Below are 13,696 nucleotides of genomic sequence, written 5' to 3'. Positions count from 1 at the left end.
CAAAAAAAAAAAAAAAAAAAAAAAAAAAAAAAAAAGAAAGATGCCCACCCTAAATAGCTACAATAAAGTATCAATTCTTAAAGAATTATATGGAAAGTTTAATTATGTGGAACTACTTTTTCAATGGTACCAATGTAAATGATGTTACTGTATCAAGAGAAAGCTTTCCCTGTTTCCTTTCTTTTTTTTTCTTTAAAGGAAGAACCTTTCTTTAAAATAATTTATTTTTGGCTGCGTTGGGTCTTTGCTGTGTGCGGGCTTTCTCTAGTTGCAGCGACCGGGGGCTATTCTTTGTTGCAGTGCACGGGCTTCTCATTGTGGTGTGGCTTCTCTTGTTGTGGAGCACGGACTCTAGGTGCGCTGGCTCAGTAGTTGTGGCTCGCGGGCTCTAGAGCACAGGCTCAGTAGTTGTGGTGCACGGGCTTTGCTGCTCTGTGCATGTGGGACCTTCCTGGACCAGGGCTCGAACTCGTGTCCCCTGCATTGGCAGGCGGATTCCTAACCACTGCACCACCAGGGAAGTCCTTTCCCTGTTTTCTGATCGATGCCCTTGGGTTGTTCCTCCAAGCTGAGCATCAGAAGCCATTCCGACAGGAGGACCCTGCCGGCTTCCCCTCTTTAGGCCTCTGACTCACCCACATGCTTTTCAGACCTCGACGCTTTATGATTTAATAGTAACGTGTTGCTTCTGATTTGCTTTCCCATCTTTGTCTTCCTTCCTGCCTCTTCTGTTATCTGGCTCCGTCTCAAGTGCGTCTGACCTGCATTCCTGGATCTGTTTTACTTGCATTGTATGGTCTCTCAGAAGAATCAGAAGTTAAAATGCAATACTGCGATCCTTTCATAATACTATGAAGTTGATATTTTTTCCTTAACATTTAACAAATAAAGCAAGTATTCCTTCTACCCCACTGGAGGACCCGACACAGACGACGATTCCACGCAGGCTGCCTTCCAGCAAACCCATGTAACACCTGCGCTTGGCAATGTTCTACAGTCAAAGTATGTCTCTCTCTTCAAATCACCGAACTGGAACATTTACTCACAAAGTAAATATGGACAGGAAGTAAGGCTAACTGCTAACGCTCTTTGAAATTAATTTTACCCTCAAGTTGTTCTGTCTGTGTTTCTGATGTAGTTAGTTTTGGGTGACACACCTGTCGACAGGTATGCTCTCGTACTGGTGATGTGACATCACTGCACTCATGGGATAAATGTGTACTGAACATGATCAGCCTGCCGGGGGCGGGGGGAAACATGTAAATTAATAAATGCCTTACAGGGAGGGTCTTCTATCAAACAGGTTAGAAAACACAGAGGGAAGCACATAAGTGAAGCTGGAGGAGCACAGCCATGAGAGGCTTTGTAGGGATCAAGTTTCCCTGAACGCGCGTGTGAAAAGAGTCTTAGTTATTCTAAGGGTGCTTTGATTTAAAGAGGTGATTCTAGCTGTTAATGCTTTAGGGTATTACCAAGCACCAAACTTTTGACATTCTGTAAAGATTTTCAAAATGAAAAACATTCAGAGACTAGAATTGAATTAAACACCAGTTGGGGGAATATCCTAAGTTTCTGATTCAAAGCTCTTACAAAAATATACACTTGGTTCCGGTAGATAAGCTTTCAGTTGCATTTTTTTTTAAACTTTAGTTCTGTTTGGTGTTAAAGAAAAAAAAAAAAGGTAAGTAGTTTCAGTTCAGGGCAGAGCAAATGGATATGAATTAGCTCCTTTAAAAAAAGCTCATGACTTGAGTTAAATTTAGTAAATTAGGGAGAAGGGACAAGTATGAAATTAAAGAAAATTTGGCTCTTAGAATGGTTAAACCCTAAAGTCTTCCTAAGGCAAATCAACTCTTCTTGTAAATCTTTGCAGAACAAGGAATTCTTTCATAATTAAATGGCCACCGCACTAGCTTATCTGTCACATAAATTTGGAACACTGCATCTCGTTTTTCAAAATGATACACGCCTGAGCTCTAGAGTTCTTCCACTACAGCAAAACTGTGGAGGGACTATATCAGGAGGCTGGTTTATAGACCAGTTTCGTGACCTTGGGCAAGTCACCTAAACCTCCGGGCCTCTGTTTCCCCGTCTGTAGAGTGGCGTGGGGTGTGTGGAGTCACACCAAGGGCTCCCCCCAGCTCCAACATTCGCTCCCTAGTTTATTTCAGGGGGCTGATGGTAACCGTGGCCCCTTCTGAAAGTTAAAAAACATGCTGCTCATGCAGTGCACTTGAACCAATATCCTAATGCTGCTCTAGATGTTGCCAGGACGAACGGAGCTGGCTCCTAAAATGCCTTCGGAGCTGGCCTTTTACAGGCTAAGCAACTCGGAATGTGCAACAGTGTATAACGGCTGCGATCCATTAAAAATGTTCCTCAGTTCCCACTAGAAACGGGAACACCTGGAATTCATCTGCGTTGGTTTTTTCCACTTTCTCTCCTTCGACTCTCTTCCTTCCGCTTCTTTTACTAACTTATCCACGTGCACAATGATCAGGCTGAACACAGCGTAGGGCACACAGGGCATTTAAAACGTAACACGGTAGGAGAATTAACTTGGCATTTTTGCAAATGATAAAAATAAAATGAGATGCTGAAAAGCAATTCGAGGAGATAAGTGGGCAGAAGGAACCGAGGCTTTGTGCGGTTCTGCTTCTAACTGGAATTTTGTCAGCACCTCTGAATCAGCAACCGGTTACAGGGGGCTCCACAGACCCTCCCTGGGGGCCCAGCCTCCCCCTACCTGCGGCTGCAATCTCGTCCCGACAGGATGATGACTGATAAACGCCACTCACCATCGGGGGGCCCCGGCTGGTTCTGCCCTGACCTCACACCCGGCTCTGAAACCTGGCCCCTCTCTCTCTATCCGTCCACATGGACTTTGGCCAGCTGCCAGCCGGGCAAACACTTGGCAGCTCTCACTAGACACCTGTCACCAGACGGCCATTTCCCCAATTTCTGCCAGCGGCCAACAGCTTGACCTCACTGCTCCCACCACACGCACACGCGTGCGCACACTTGAACACACAGGCTCGCACGCACGCTGCCTGAACCCTGCCTGGTCTCGAGGCTCAGAGATCCTCAAGCTGGCCTTAAGCGACCCCCAGCCTCCCAGGGGTGGGCAGGGGAGTGGGATGGAACATTGGAGCACATGCCAGGCACGGGGTCGGCGTGGACCACGGTGTGGCTCTGGGGTCAGTGATGCTGGCCTTCAGAGCGGAGGCCAGACCCTGTGGTAGCACCTCTCTCCACATCTACTTGGAAACATTTCAGTTGACTGCAGGGGTTCCTAGTATTTTACATAATCTCTGCCCACTCAGAAGGCAAAAATGGGGTTGCCTCTGGCCTGAGGGCTCCTGAAAATTCCACACCATCAGCAAATCCCCCAAATGCCAATTTAGAGAACATTTTGATCTCACTTTTAATTGCTCATATCCTATGCTTATGACTGACATACGGGCAATCATTTTTATGTCTATGCTTGCCTTTGTCAGTATTACCTTGTCTTCCCCCATCTAGATAATTTGTAGACAAACAGGATTTGGCTAAAAAAATTTTTTTTGCTCTAAGTTTCCTGAAACTCTCCCCAAATGAACTATCTGATAACCTGTACAAATAATTACTGCAGATTCATTCAAGCTCCCAGAGGCTACATGCCTTTTATGACTCACTTCTCACATCTTCCGCTTCCTGGAAGGAAAACATCGTCCTGTGAGGCTTAACCTTTAGTGATGGTGTAACTGATTCCAGTCTCCCTCCTGGTGTGCGGGGCGTCCCGCGGCCCTTGTTTTGCCTGTTTGCACAGTGTTATTTTGACCCCCTATTGAAATAAAACTGTTTTTGATGGAGGAAGGTGTTTTGTCCCTTGAGTGTATAGGCAAGAGACAAAGGCCGGCAGCCGCGGGGATGCATGTATATACTCGTCCTCATGCTGGCTCTGGAGCGGCCTACCGGCTTTGACCTCGGACCAGTGCTGCTACCAATCTCTGTGCCTTGATTTCTCCATGTGCCATGGAACCTCCTTCAGAGGGTCTGACTCAGAGCAAACCCTCAAGAAACGTTAAAAATTAGTCTTATTTTGGCCAGAAGATTTCCGATGCTATTTAAAGGTAATATTTAGAGCAAACCCTCAAGAAACGTTAAAAATTAGTCTTATTTTGGCCAGAAGATTTCCGATGCTATTTAAAGGAGCCAAGTAATATTTAGGAGCGCTTATCTATTGGAATTGTTAGTAATTTTTTTTTTCTGGATATCTATCTAACATGAGACCCCTTCAATGTTTTAATTGGCTTTGGGCCAAAAAGTTCGTTTGGGTTTTTCCATAACATCTTAACATAAAACAACCGAACGAACTTTTTGGCCAACCCAATACAATGGCTTGTTTCTTGAAATTTTTAAAATTAAGATCGCTTTTAGCACATAGCTTTTTCCCGAGGGTTTGAATTGTTTCTCCTCTACTGGTGAGTCCCGAGGTCAGCCCAGTCGAACGTCCTGGGTTTCAAGGTTTATCTCCCATTTGAGGAATACCGTTGCTTACTCTCCAATGTCACCAGCGCAGCTCGATCGTTCTCTAACTTCCTTATTATTATTGTTCCCACAGCGCTCATTTTCTTCTTCTCGTTCTCCCGAACGCTTCCCACGATCACGCTGACTGCCAACAGCACTGGGTTAATAATTCAGCATCTTCACACGTTTTGAAACTTCGAGGCAGTTCACGCAACACACACATCAGGTGAGTCTCAGGTGAGACCCTGTCCTACCCAGGGTCTTGGCTGGGAGTCTGGGGAGTGTGAAGGAAAACCGCACCCAGGCTCCCTGCAGGGGTGAGGGACACACAGGTAAGCAAGGTGGGACCTCTCCCTCCCAGCAACTTCCATCACGGGCCACAGCTGAAGACTCCCAGACATACACGCATGTGGGTTTATGTTCTCACAGCGCAGATAAAAGTCACTCGATTCAGTACTGAGGGTTTTTTGTCTTCGTCTGTCAGTTACAGGAATCAAAGGCCGGCAGCCGCGGGGATGCATGTATATACTCGTCCTCATGCTGGCTCTGGAGCGGCCTACCGGCTTTGACCTCGGACCAGTGCTGCTACCAATCTCTGTGCCTTGATTTCTCCATGTGCCATGGAACCTCCTTCAGAGGGTCTGACTCAGAGCAAACCCTCAAGAAACGTTAAAAATTAGTCTTATTTTGGCCAGAAGATTTCCGATGCTATTTAAAGGAGCCAAGTAATATTTAGGAGCGCTTATCTATTGGAATTGTTAGTAATTTTTTTTTTCTGGATATCTATCTAACATGAGACCCCTTCAATGTTTTAATTGGCTTTGGGCCAAAAAGTTCGTTTGGGTTTTTCCATAACATCTTAACATAAAACAACCGAACGAACTTTTTGGCCAACCCAATACAATGGCTTGTTTCTTGAAATTTTTAAAATTAAGATCGCTTTTAGCACATAGCTTTTTCCCGAGGGTTTGAATTGTTTCTCCTCTACTGGTGAGTCCCGAGGTCAGCCCAGTCGAACGTCCTGGGTTTCAAGGTTTATCTCCCATTTGAGGAATACCGTTGCTTACTCTCCAATGTCACCAGCGCAGCTCGATCGTTCTCTAACTTCCTTATTATTATTGTTCCCACAGCGCTCATTTTCTTCTTCTCGTTCTCCCGAACGCTTCCCACGATCACGCTGACTGCCAACAGCACTGGGTTAATAATTCAGCATCTTCACACGTTTTGAAACTTCGAGGCAGTTCACGCAACACACACATCAGGTGAGTCTCAGGTGAGACCCTGTCCTACCCAGGGTCTTGGCTGGGAGTCTGGGGAGTGTGAAGGAAAACCGCACCCAGGCTCCCTGCAGGGGTGAGGGACACACAGGTAAGCAAGGTGGGACCTCTCCCTCCCAGCAACTTCCATCACGGGCCACAGCTGAAGACTCCCAGACATACACGCATGTGGGTTTATGTTCTCACAGCGCAGATAAAAGTCACTGGATTCAGTACTGAGGGTTTTTTGTCTTCGTCTGTCAGTTCCAGGAATGCCTGCGACTTCTGCCGTCTGCCATCTGCGATGACTCACGGTGGGGCTGGACTGGGCGGCTAGGTTCCGTGTGGCATCTCACAGACCCTTAAGGACAGCAACTGTGTCACGTCCTTGCAGAACCAAGAACCGCTTGTTACCCCAGCCAACCCAAATCTCCTTTCACTCTTGACGACATCTTTCACTTTATCGGAAGTGGACCAGGTCCCGTATCCCATAAGCAGATATCTGGCTTTTCCTTCTCACTGGGCAGCCTGGTGTACAGCAGCCCTCTGGGACTTGAGCCATCACCAGCACCCCTGTAGGGCTTCTTAAACTACCCGCAGACACTGTGACTCAGTCAGCCTGGGGTGGGGTCTGAGCCCTGGTGTTGCTAACAAGTTCCCAGGGGGTGGTGGTGGTGGTGACGCTGGCCCGGTGGCCACACTCTGAGAACCACTGACATTCAGAAACCAGTGTTTAATGACTCGCCACACTTGTGTCTTTGGTGCAGCTTTTTGATGTCCTCGTTTCCCCAGCTAAAAACAGGAATAATCCCACCAACCACCAGCTTGTACCTAATCCGAAAATATCAGGTTGATACAGCCTCGCACATAGAAACACGCAGCTGATCTCGTGAAAAGCGTGTCCTGAAAACTTTAAGATGTGTTCAAATCGCCATACCTGACGGTGCACCTGCCTCGAAGGAGGCACGTGAGGTTGCCCTCCTTGGTGAGCTGCTCCACCAGGCAGGGGCGTGGGCACGTGGCACCCGACACCTGGCAGACGCTGCCTGGGGAGAGGCCTTGGTGTCGCAACCGTGCCCAGCACATGCCAGGCCCAAAGCAGACGTGCACGCGCTCGTTCTCACAAACCATCACAGGTACTCGGCACCAACAGTGATGCTCTAAGGCAGGTGACGGCACACACCGGCGTTTTGCAAGGGTGGCCGGAACATCTCCATCACATCCCGGAATGCCTCCCAAGCCCGGACTGTTCGCCCTCTTACCCACCTGTGCCCCAGCAGATCCACAAACGAGACCTCCCAGGGCTACCTGCAGAACAGACCTGGAACCGGACCCCGTCAGGTGAGTGCCATGCCCACTGGTGCGCAGGCGCCGCCGTCCCCGCAGCCAGTGCAGCATCAGCACCGGCCCTGCCCTGTGGCCACTCCCACAGCAGACAGAGCGAGGCTCTCAGGGCACAGCCCTGCCCCGCTTCGGCCGCTGGCGTGTTTTCAGGTGGCAGAGGAAGCTCGGCGCCCAAGGCCCCCCACGTCTGACCCACCTCTGTGTCCAAGGTCATCTTCCGCCCCAACTGGCCACTCGGGCTCTGGCCATACTGACCACCGCCTTCCTCTTCCACAAAAAGCCAAGTGGAGCCAGCTTTTGCCCTGGCTGTGACCACATGCACCGGACATTTAGTCTCAGCCCATAAGTCACTTCCTCAGAGACCCTGACCCCACTTGCTCCTCTGCACCCCACTGCTTTATTCCATTTCTTCCTAGTGCCGGTTTTTGAAAGCATGTTATTGGCTGACTTCTGATTTACAGGCTGTGGGCCCCCCATCAGCCCATCAAGTACGTCTCGGTGTGCAGAGGTTTGGCGACGTGCACGGCGGTATCCAGAATCCCTCGTGTCTGGGACGGCACGCGGTGTGCCTAAGTGGTAACTACTCATAATAAATGAGGTGAATTAACTTCTCTTTCAGATTGGTCTGTTTTGCAGAATTCCTGAGATGCAAACTCCCTGCAGTATAGCTTTTGCCCTTGGTAACGGGTCCCCTGGGCTCGGTGAGCTCATCCTCGGTGAGAATTCTCTTCCACGTGAGTCCCGGCTCTGGTGATTCCCCACGGAGGTTCCATTTCTGACCCTGAGGTTCCAGCGAGCTCCCCTGGTTCTTCTGTCAGCCTTGGAGAGCAGCTGGAATTCAGAATGGAACTTGTAGCCACGTGTGGTGCAGACTCCAAGGCGCTGATGTCTTGAGGGTGAGTCCTTCTCGCCCACGGCCTGGGGCAGTTGTCCAGCTTTGGAGCTGAGGCCCTGTGCTGCGCAGAGATCTGTTATCACTGATGCTCTGAGGCCCGGCTTCGTCCCGAGGGCTCAGTTCTAAGTGCAGAAGGGGCCTGAGATCTCAGCCCCGGGCCCCGTGCAGGGGTTAGCCCAGGCCCCTGGGCCCCTTTCTGGTTCAGCTGCCCTGCGGTGGCCTCTGTGTCACTCCAGCTTGAATACTGTCCTGGGTCTCTGCCCCAGCACCCCCTTTCCTGTGCTGGAGGTCAGCGTTGTGTCCGTATTTGGTTAATGTCACCTCTTACCTGGTGTGTCTGGATGCTCCCAGCTTCCATGTGGACCAGAAGATCCCTCACCTGCACCCTTTCCTTTGTGCTCCTGACCTGACCCTGCGTCCCGGGGACTTTATGTCGTGTGCTCTGCTTTATGGCCCTGTTAACACACCTGTTCCTTAGGGCTGCTCCAAAGCACCAAGCAGGCTGCCGGGCACCCAGGACACATGCGATAAATACTTGCTCTTAAAGGAAAGAGTAACTTTTAACATTTTGTCACCAACAGCCGGTCGTGCTGGCCGCTGCAGCTCACTGCCCTCCCCAGAGGCCAGTTCATCCTGTCAAACCACAGAGCCTTCTGCGAGAAACCCTCTACCGCAGCAGAGGGGAGGAAGGGTGGTCATTAGGGGGCGAGAAAGAGGGGGCACCTCAATGGCCTTTAAAAGCCAGTGACGCCCCTGGAGCCGCTCATGACTGCAGGCAGAGGTGGGACACACCTCTTACTGCGATTCCCTCGACTGGCCCCAGATACACCCAGGCTTCCACACTGGGAAGGCGGGGATATAGTAACAGTAAAAGCAGTAGCTGATCTCTGCAAGCGCTACTGCAGGCCGGACATGCGTCAGGGGCCTTACGTAATAACACAAGGGACAAGTACACGGGTGGGTGGAGCGGGTCTGCCCCATACTGGGGTGCCTGGTGCCTGCGGGCGCTGTCCATCTGTCTGTCCACACACACTTCTCACTTATCAAAGTACCCTGGGTGCCCTTTTCACCATAAAGTCATATTTTTACATTTGTGTGTTTCAAAGAATTATTTATGTTTTACAATGGATTTAAATAAATGAACATTTTTACCTTGCCTAACACTAAACCTTGATATACTTTTAAAATTTAAAACAAAAAAATAAGATAAACAAAACCCCTAATGCTTTCCCACATGGGCCAGGCCCCCAGACCTGCTCCAGGAAACCCTTCTCTGCCTTTTCTCTCTGTCAGGTTTCCTCCTACCTGGGACAGGTGGGAGCAGAGCCTGGGCTGAGCCTCAAAGCCTGGAGGTGATGGAGACAACTCTGCCTATCCTTACAGGTGTGTGAGTCTCCAAGAGGCTGTGTCTCCAGGGGCCGGCAGACAGCACCATTGCCCTTGGGCGCAGTGGAGCCCAGGAAGCCAGAGGAGAGGGGTGGGGGGATTCCTGACTGCAGGGCTGGAGACAGCACAACTCCGGGCTCAAGGGTCAGTTGGGTGTCCTCAGCTTTGCCATCTGTACAATGGGGCCATGAAATGCCCAGACCGAATGATCCACTATTAATACAGTGCTTGCCATTTGCCTCTGACACAAACACGATACAAACAAGTGTTAAATAAGGAAATGTCCTGAAATTCCAAACCAAGCAAAGCCCAGCTCTGGATGCAGCATATCCTTAGGGATGTGAGGATGGGCTGCCCACTCCATCCTGCTTTGGGGAACGACTTCGTTCTTTGCCTCTTAAGGCCCTGCAGGAAAGAGCAGGATGTCCCCAAACACGAGGGCTCCTGTGGAATGGGTGCCGCCCAGCCTCGGGTGGGGGACGCTTTTCCTGGCAGGTGGCCTTTTTCTCATCTGTCCTTGTAGCCTCCCCACCACTGCCGAGGCTCTGAGGACACTGTGAGCGAGAACCCGGCTCTTGAGGAAAAGACACGTGAGTCTGGCTCATGTGATATCTCTGCTGGGGGGTCTGCTGCCAGGGTGAGGGCGGGGCCAGCCTATTAAGCTGCAAGGTCGCGCTTTCCTCCCCTCCCCCGCACCTTAGGAAAGGAAGCCCAATTAATAGCCGTGTCCGCTATGGCGAGCACTTAAAGCTAAGACACAACTGACTTCTGGCCACAAATCAGGTTTTCATTAGTGACTAAATAATAGAAACACAGCGTAGCGGGTAAAATCTCCTCTCCAGTGCCTTGTACCCAGTGCGGGCCGGCGGGAGAGTCTGGCACAGAATGGGGATGGGAGGGAAGGAAAGAGAAAGAAAAGAGGTTTTTACAGAAAGGGTACAACGCTCATTTTTCGGGTAAACATCTCTCTATCCAAGAGCGGTGTTTTTCAACCTTGGCTAAACATTAATCCCCTGAGGAGTTTAAAAGCATCTGGTTGCCCAGGTCATACCCCCAGGCCAGGCCAGTGTGTTCAGTTGTTTTTTCCCTGAAGTCAGCAAGCCAAACACTAGAAGTCACACACGGTTCTAAAAGGCCTAGTGGGCTCGTCCAAAGGAGGGGTGGACAAACTTCTGCAAAGGACCAGAGACTAAATGTTTTCGGCTTTGTAGGGCCACATCGTCTTGGTCGTATCTGCTCAGCTCTGCCATCGTGGCATGAAAGTGGTCCCGGATGATACATGTGGAAACACGTGAGCACAGCCGTGTCCCAACAAAACTTTATTTACAGAAACAGACAGCGGGCCACAGTTGGCCCGCGGGCCGGCGTTTGCCCATCCCTAGCCCAGAGGAGACAGGGGACAGTGGCTCTGCTAAATCTCTCCTGAACACCTCCAGACACATTTCCCCTCCCAACACGAGACCCCGCCCTTTGCAAACCCAGTCATGAAAGTCATGTCGAACACCCAGCAAGTGTGTGTTCAGCCAGACCGTGGAGGGCAGGTAGCTGGAGCCGGGCAGGGGCGCCTAGGCCTCGCCCCACTCCTCCTGTGTATGTTAGAACGTTTGCCAAGATGAAACGTTTAGAAGAGGAAATTTTTTTAAAAAGAGAGGAAAATTCCCTCATTAAAAATGCCACAAGCTGAAACTGGCGGGACGTCTGGGGACCGTGGGGCCCGAGCCCGGGGCGCAGCCCTGGGACGCGACGCAGGTGGCCCGGGGGGTGGCAGGGAGGATACTCACGACCAGTAGAGCAGCATGGGCAGGAAGGGGCAGATGATGAGGGCCTGCAGCACCTGCCAGTCCCGGCACAGGGCGGCCAGCCCGGGCATGAGGAGCTGCCCCGCCGTGGCCACGAAGCTCGCCACCATTGTGATCAGGAACCGCTTTCCCGGGGGGCAGAGCTCTATGCCTGGAACACAGAAGGGACAAGAGAGCCGTGAGCGCCGGGCCAGCACGCTTCCCATCTGGCCGAGGACTGCAAGGTGGTACGTCAAGGCTGAGATGCTCGTTTGCACGGCTGGACGAGCTGAGGCTCCCCCTGCAAAGGGAGCGAGATCGTTGCTCAGGTCACAGAGCAAATCATGGCAGAAGAATGCTGTGATGGAGAGTGGTCGGCCCAGGAACTAGGAGATGTTGCCTCGTGGGGAGACAGAGCGCGTGCATCACACGCGGCCCCCATACCTTCTGCTCTCTCGGCATCTCTGAGCTCCCTCTGCTGCCCTTCCTTCCGTCTCTGCTGCTGGACCATGCGGCCCTCCCAACCTCCGCACAGGGCACAGGAAGGCCAGCCCAGCTCCCCCCGCCTCACCACCCCTCCTTCCGTCCCACTGTTCCCCGAGCTCTGAGTTCCAGGCAACCCACTCACACGTGAGACCAAGACAGGTCAGTCGCACCCAACCCATCTTCTGAACAAGACAGAAGCCAAACCATGAAGCAGACTGGATCACGTAGGGCGGATCTCACCCAAGCCCCTGCTCCCTCTCAGAATTCTGCTGCCCCCGTGACCTGGGCATCCCACGCACCCCCCTCAGATGATGGCTCTGCCAGCAGGGGCAGGTCTGATTCACCTTCACAGCTGCAAAAAACACCAGTGTCTACCTTCAATAAATGTCAAGGACATCACGGTCCCTCCTGTTTGCAAGAATCTATGCTCTTAATTTGACCTTGCGCAAAAAAAGATGGTCACAAAACCTTAAATTGTAGCACCCAAGTGACGATCAGTGCACACCCACTACATGAATTCCTGTAATAAAAGTCCCCAACACTAGAAAATGCAGCTGGGTTTTATAATTTTCCCCCTATAGAGCCTGTAATTTGTTTGCTATTCTTCCTCAACAATTTGCAGGATTCCCTAAAGCTTGCTTTTTTTTCATTTTTTTTAAAAAAAGCATAGTTAAAATGATTTTTTCAAAAAGAATCAGACAGACCCTCAGGAGAGAATACTTCTCACGTCTCTGTATCCAGAGACTGTTCGTAGATCGGTGGCTACAGCCCATCTGCTGGTTGTCGAGAGGCCAGAGCAGAGGTCAGAGGTCAAAAGGCAGTAAGAAGGGAAGCAGATGAGAGGGGGCGGAACAGGCAGGTTACATCTGGCCACAGGATGGAATCGGCATTAACAAGGATCATGCACTACGCCAGCCAATACCTACACCAGCTCATCTGTAAGGAAGAAATAACAGTCGCCAAAATCTCCATCCTTGCCCTGCCACAGACAAACAGGTCAGCATCACAGCTATCTGTGAGCGAGAGAGAAACCTGGCCTTGCTAATAAAGAACTTTTGCTATTTAATTAAGAAAATAGGATCAAACAGTTCTCTCCTGGCCATTTACTGTGCTGCTGTTCCTTTCAGCGCCCAGGCCAGGTTCACGTAAAGGATCACTTCCTAGTGGGGCTCAGGTATTCACCCCACATCTGGCGTTCCTTTTTTTTTTATTTTTTTTTAACTTTTTATTTTACTTTGGAGTATAGCCGATTAACAATGTTGTGATAGTTTCAGGTGCACAGCAAAGGGACTCAGCCATACATATACATGTATCCATTCTCCCCCAGACTCCCCTCCCATCCAGGCTGCCACGTAACATTGAGCAGAGCTCCCTGTGCTATACAGTAGGTCCTTGTTGGTTATCCATTTTAAATATAGTCGATCCCGGGCTTCCCTGGTGGCGCAGTGGTTGAGAGTCCGCCTGCCGATGCAGGGGATGTGGGTTCGTGCCCCGGTCCGGGAAGATCCCACATGCCGCGGAGCAGCTGGGCCCGTGAGCCATGGCCGCTGAGCCTGCGCGTCCGGAACCTGTGCTCCGCAACGGGAGAGGCCACAACAGTGAGAGGCCCACGTACCGCAAAAAAAAAATATATATAGTCGATCCCAAACTCCCTAACTATCCCTTCCCCCCCAGCCCACCTGGCATTTCTGCTCTTAAAAATAATAAAGAGATCAGGGTCTTTTAGAAAAGACTAACAGTTGCAGGCTCTAGTTTTCACGTATTAAATAAGCACAAGCAGTGGATGCGCTGCTACGGAAACCAGAACTCGGCATCAGCCAGGGCGAGTGTGATGCTCTGAGGCTCGGCACAGGTTAGGATCGGATGAGAAAATTTAGCACTTGGCCACTCAGAGAGGTAACGTCAAGACAGCATAATGGCTTCACGTCCTCGGGTTCGCTGTTTTGACAGGCCCTGCGCAGGGCTGGCGGTTCTCGTCTTCTCTACCTGGCTCTTTGGTTTCGCAGTGCAGTAAGTATGAAAATATCTGCAGCTATCGTTCT

The 13,696-nt window shown here is 50.7% G+C and overlaps 1 protein-coding gene across 1 annotated transcript in view; it reads right to left on the bottom strand.

The window, feature by feature from the left end:
* Positions 1-13,696, bottom strand: part of SLC22A23 (solute carrier family 22 member 23) — a 150,498-nt gene that overhangs the window by 27,723 nt on the left and 109,079 nt on the right. The window contains exon 4 of the mRNA XM_007452092.1: positions 11,172-11,340. Coding sequence (XP_007452154.1) covers positions 11,172-11,340 — 169 coding nt within the window. The remainder of the gene's footprint in view (positions 1-11,171; positions 11,341-13,696) is intronic.

Source organism: Lipotes vexillifer, unplaced genomic scaffold, assembly GCF_000442215.2.
Source record: "Lipotes vexillifer unplaced genomic scaffold, Lipotes_vexillifer_v1.1 scaffold1162, whole genome shotgun sequence".
NCBI classification, from domain to species: Eukaryota; Metazoa; Chordata; class Mammalia; order Artiodactyla; family Lipotidae; genus Lipotes; species Lipotes vexillifer.
Note: the sequence above shows the minus strand (reverse complement) of the source record. Positions and strands in the feature narration are given on the sequence as shown.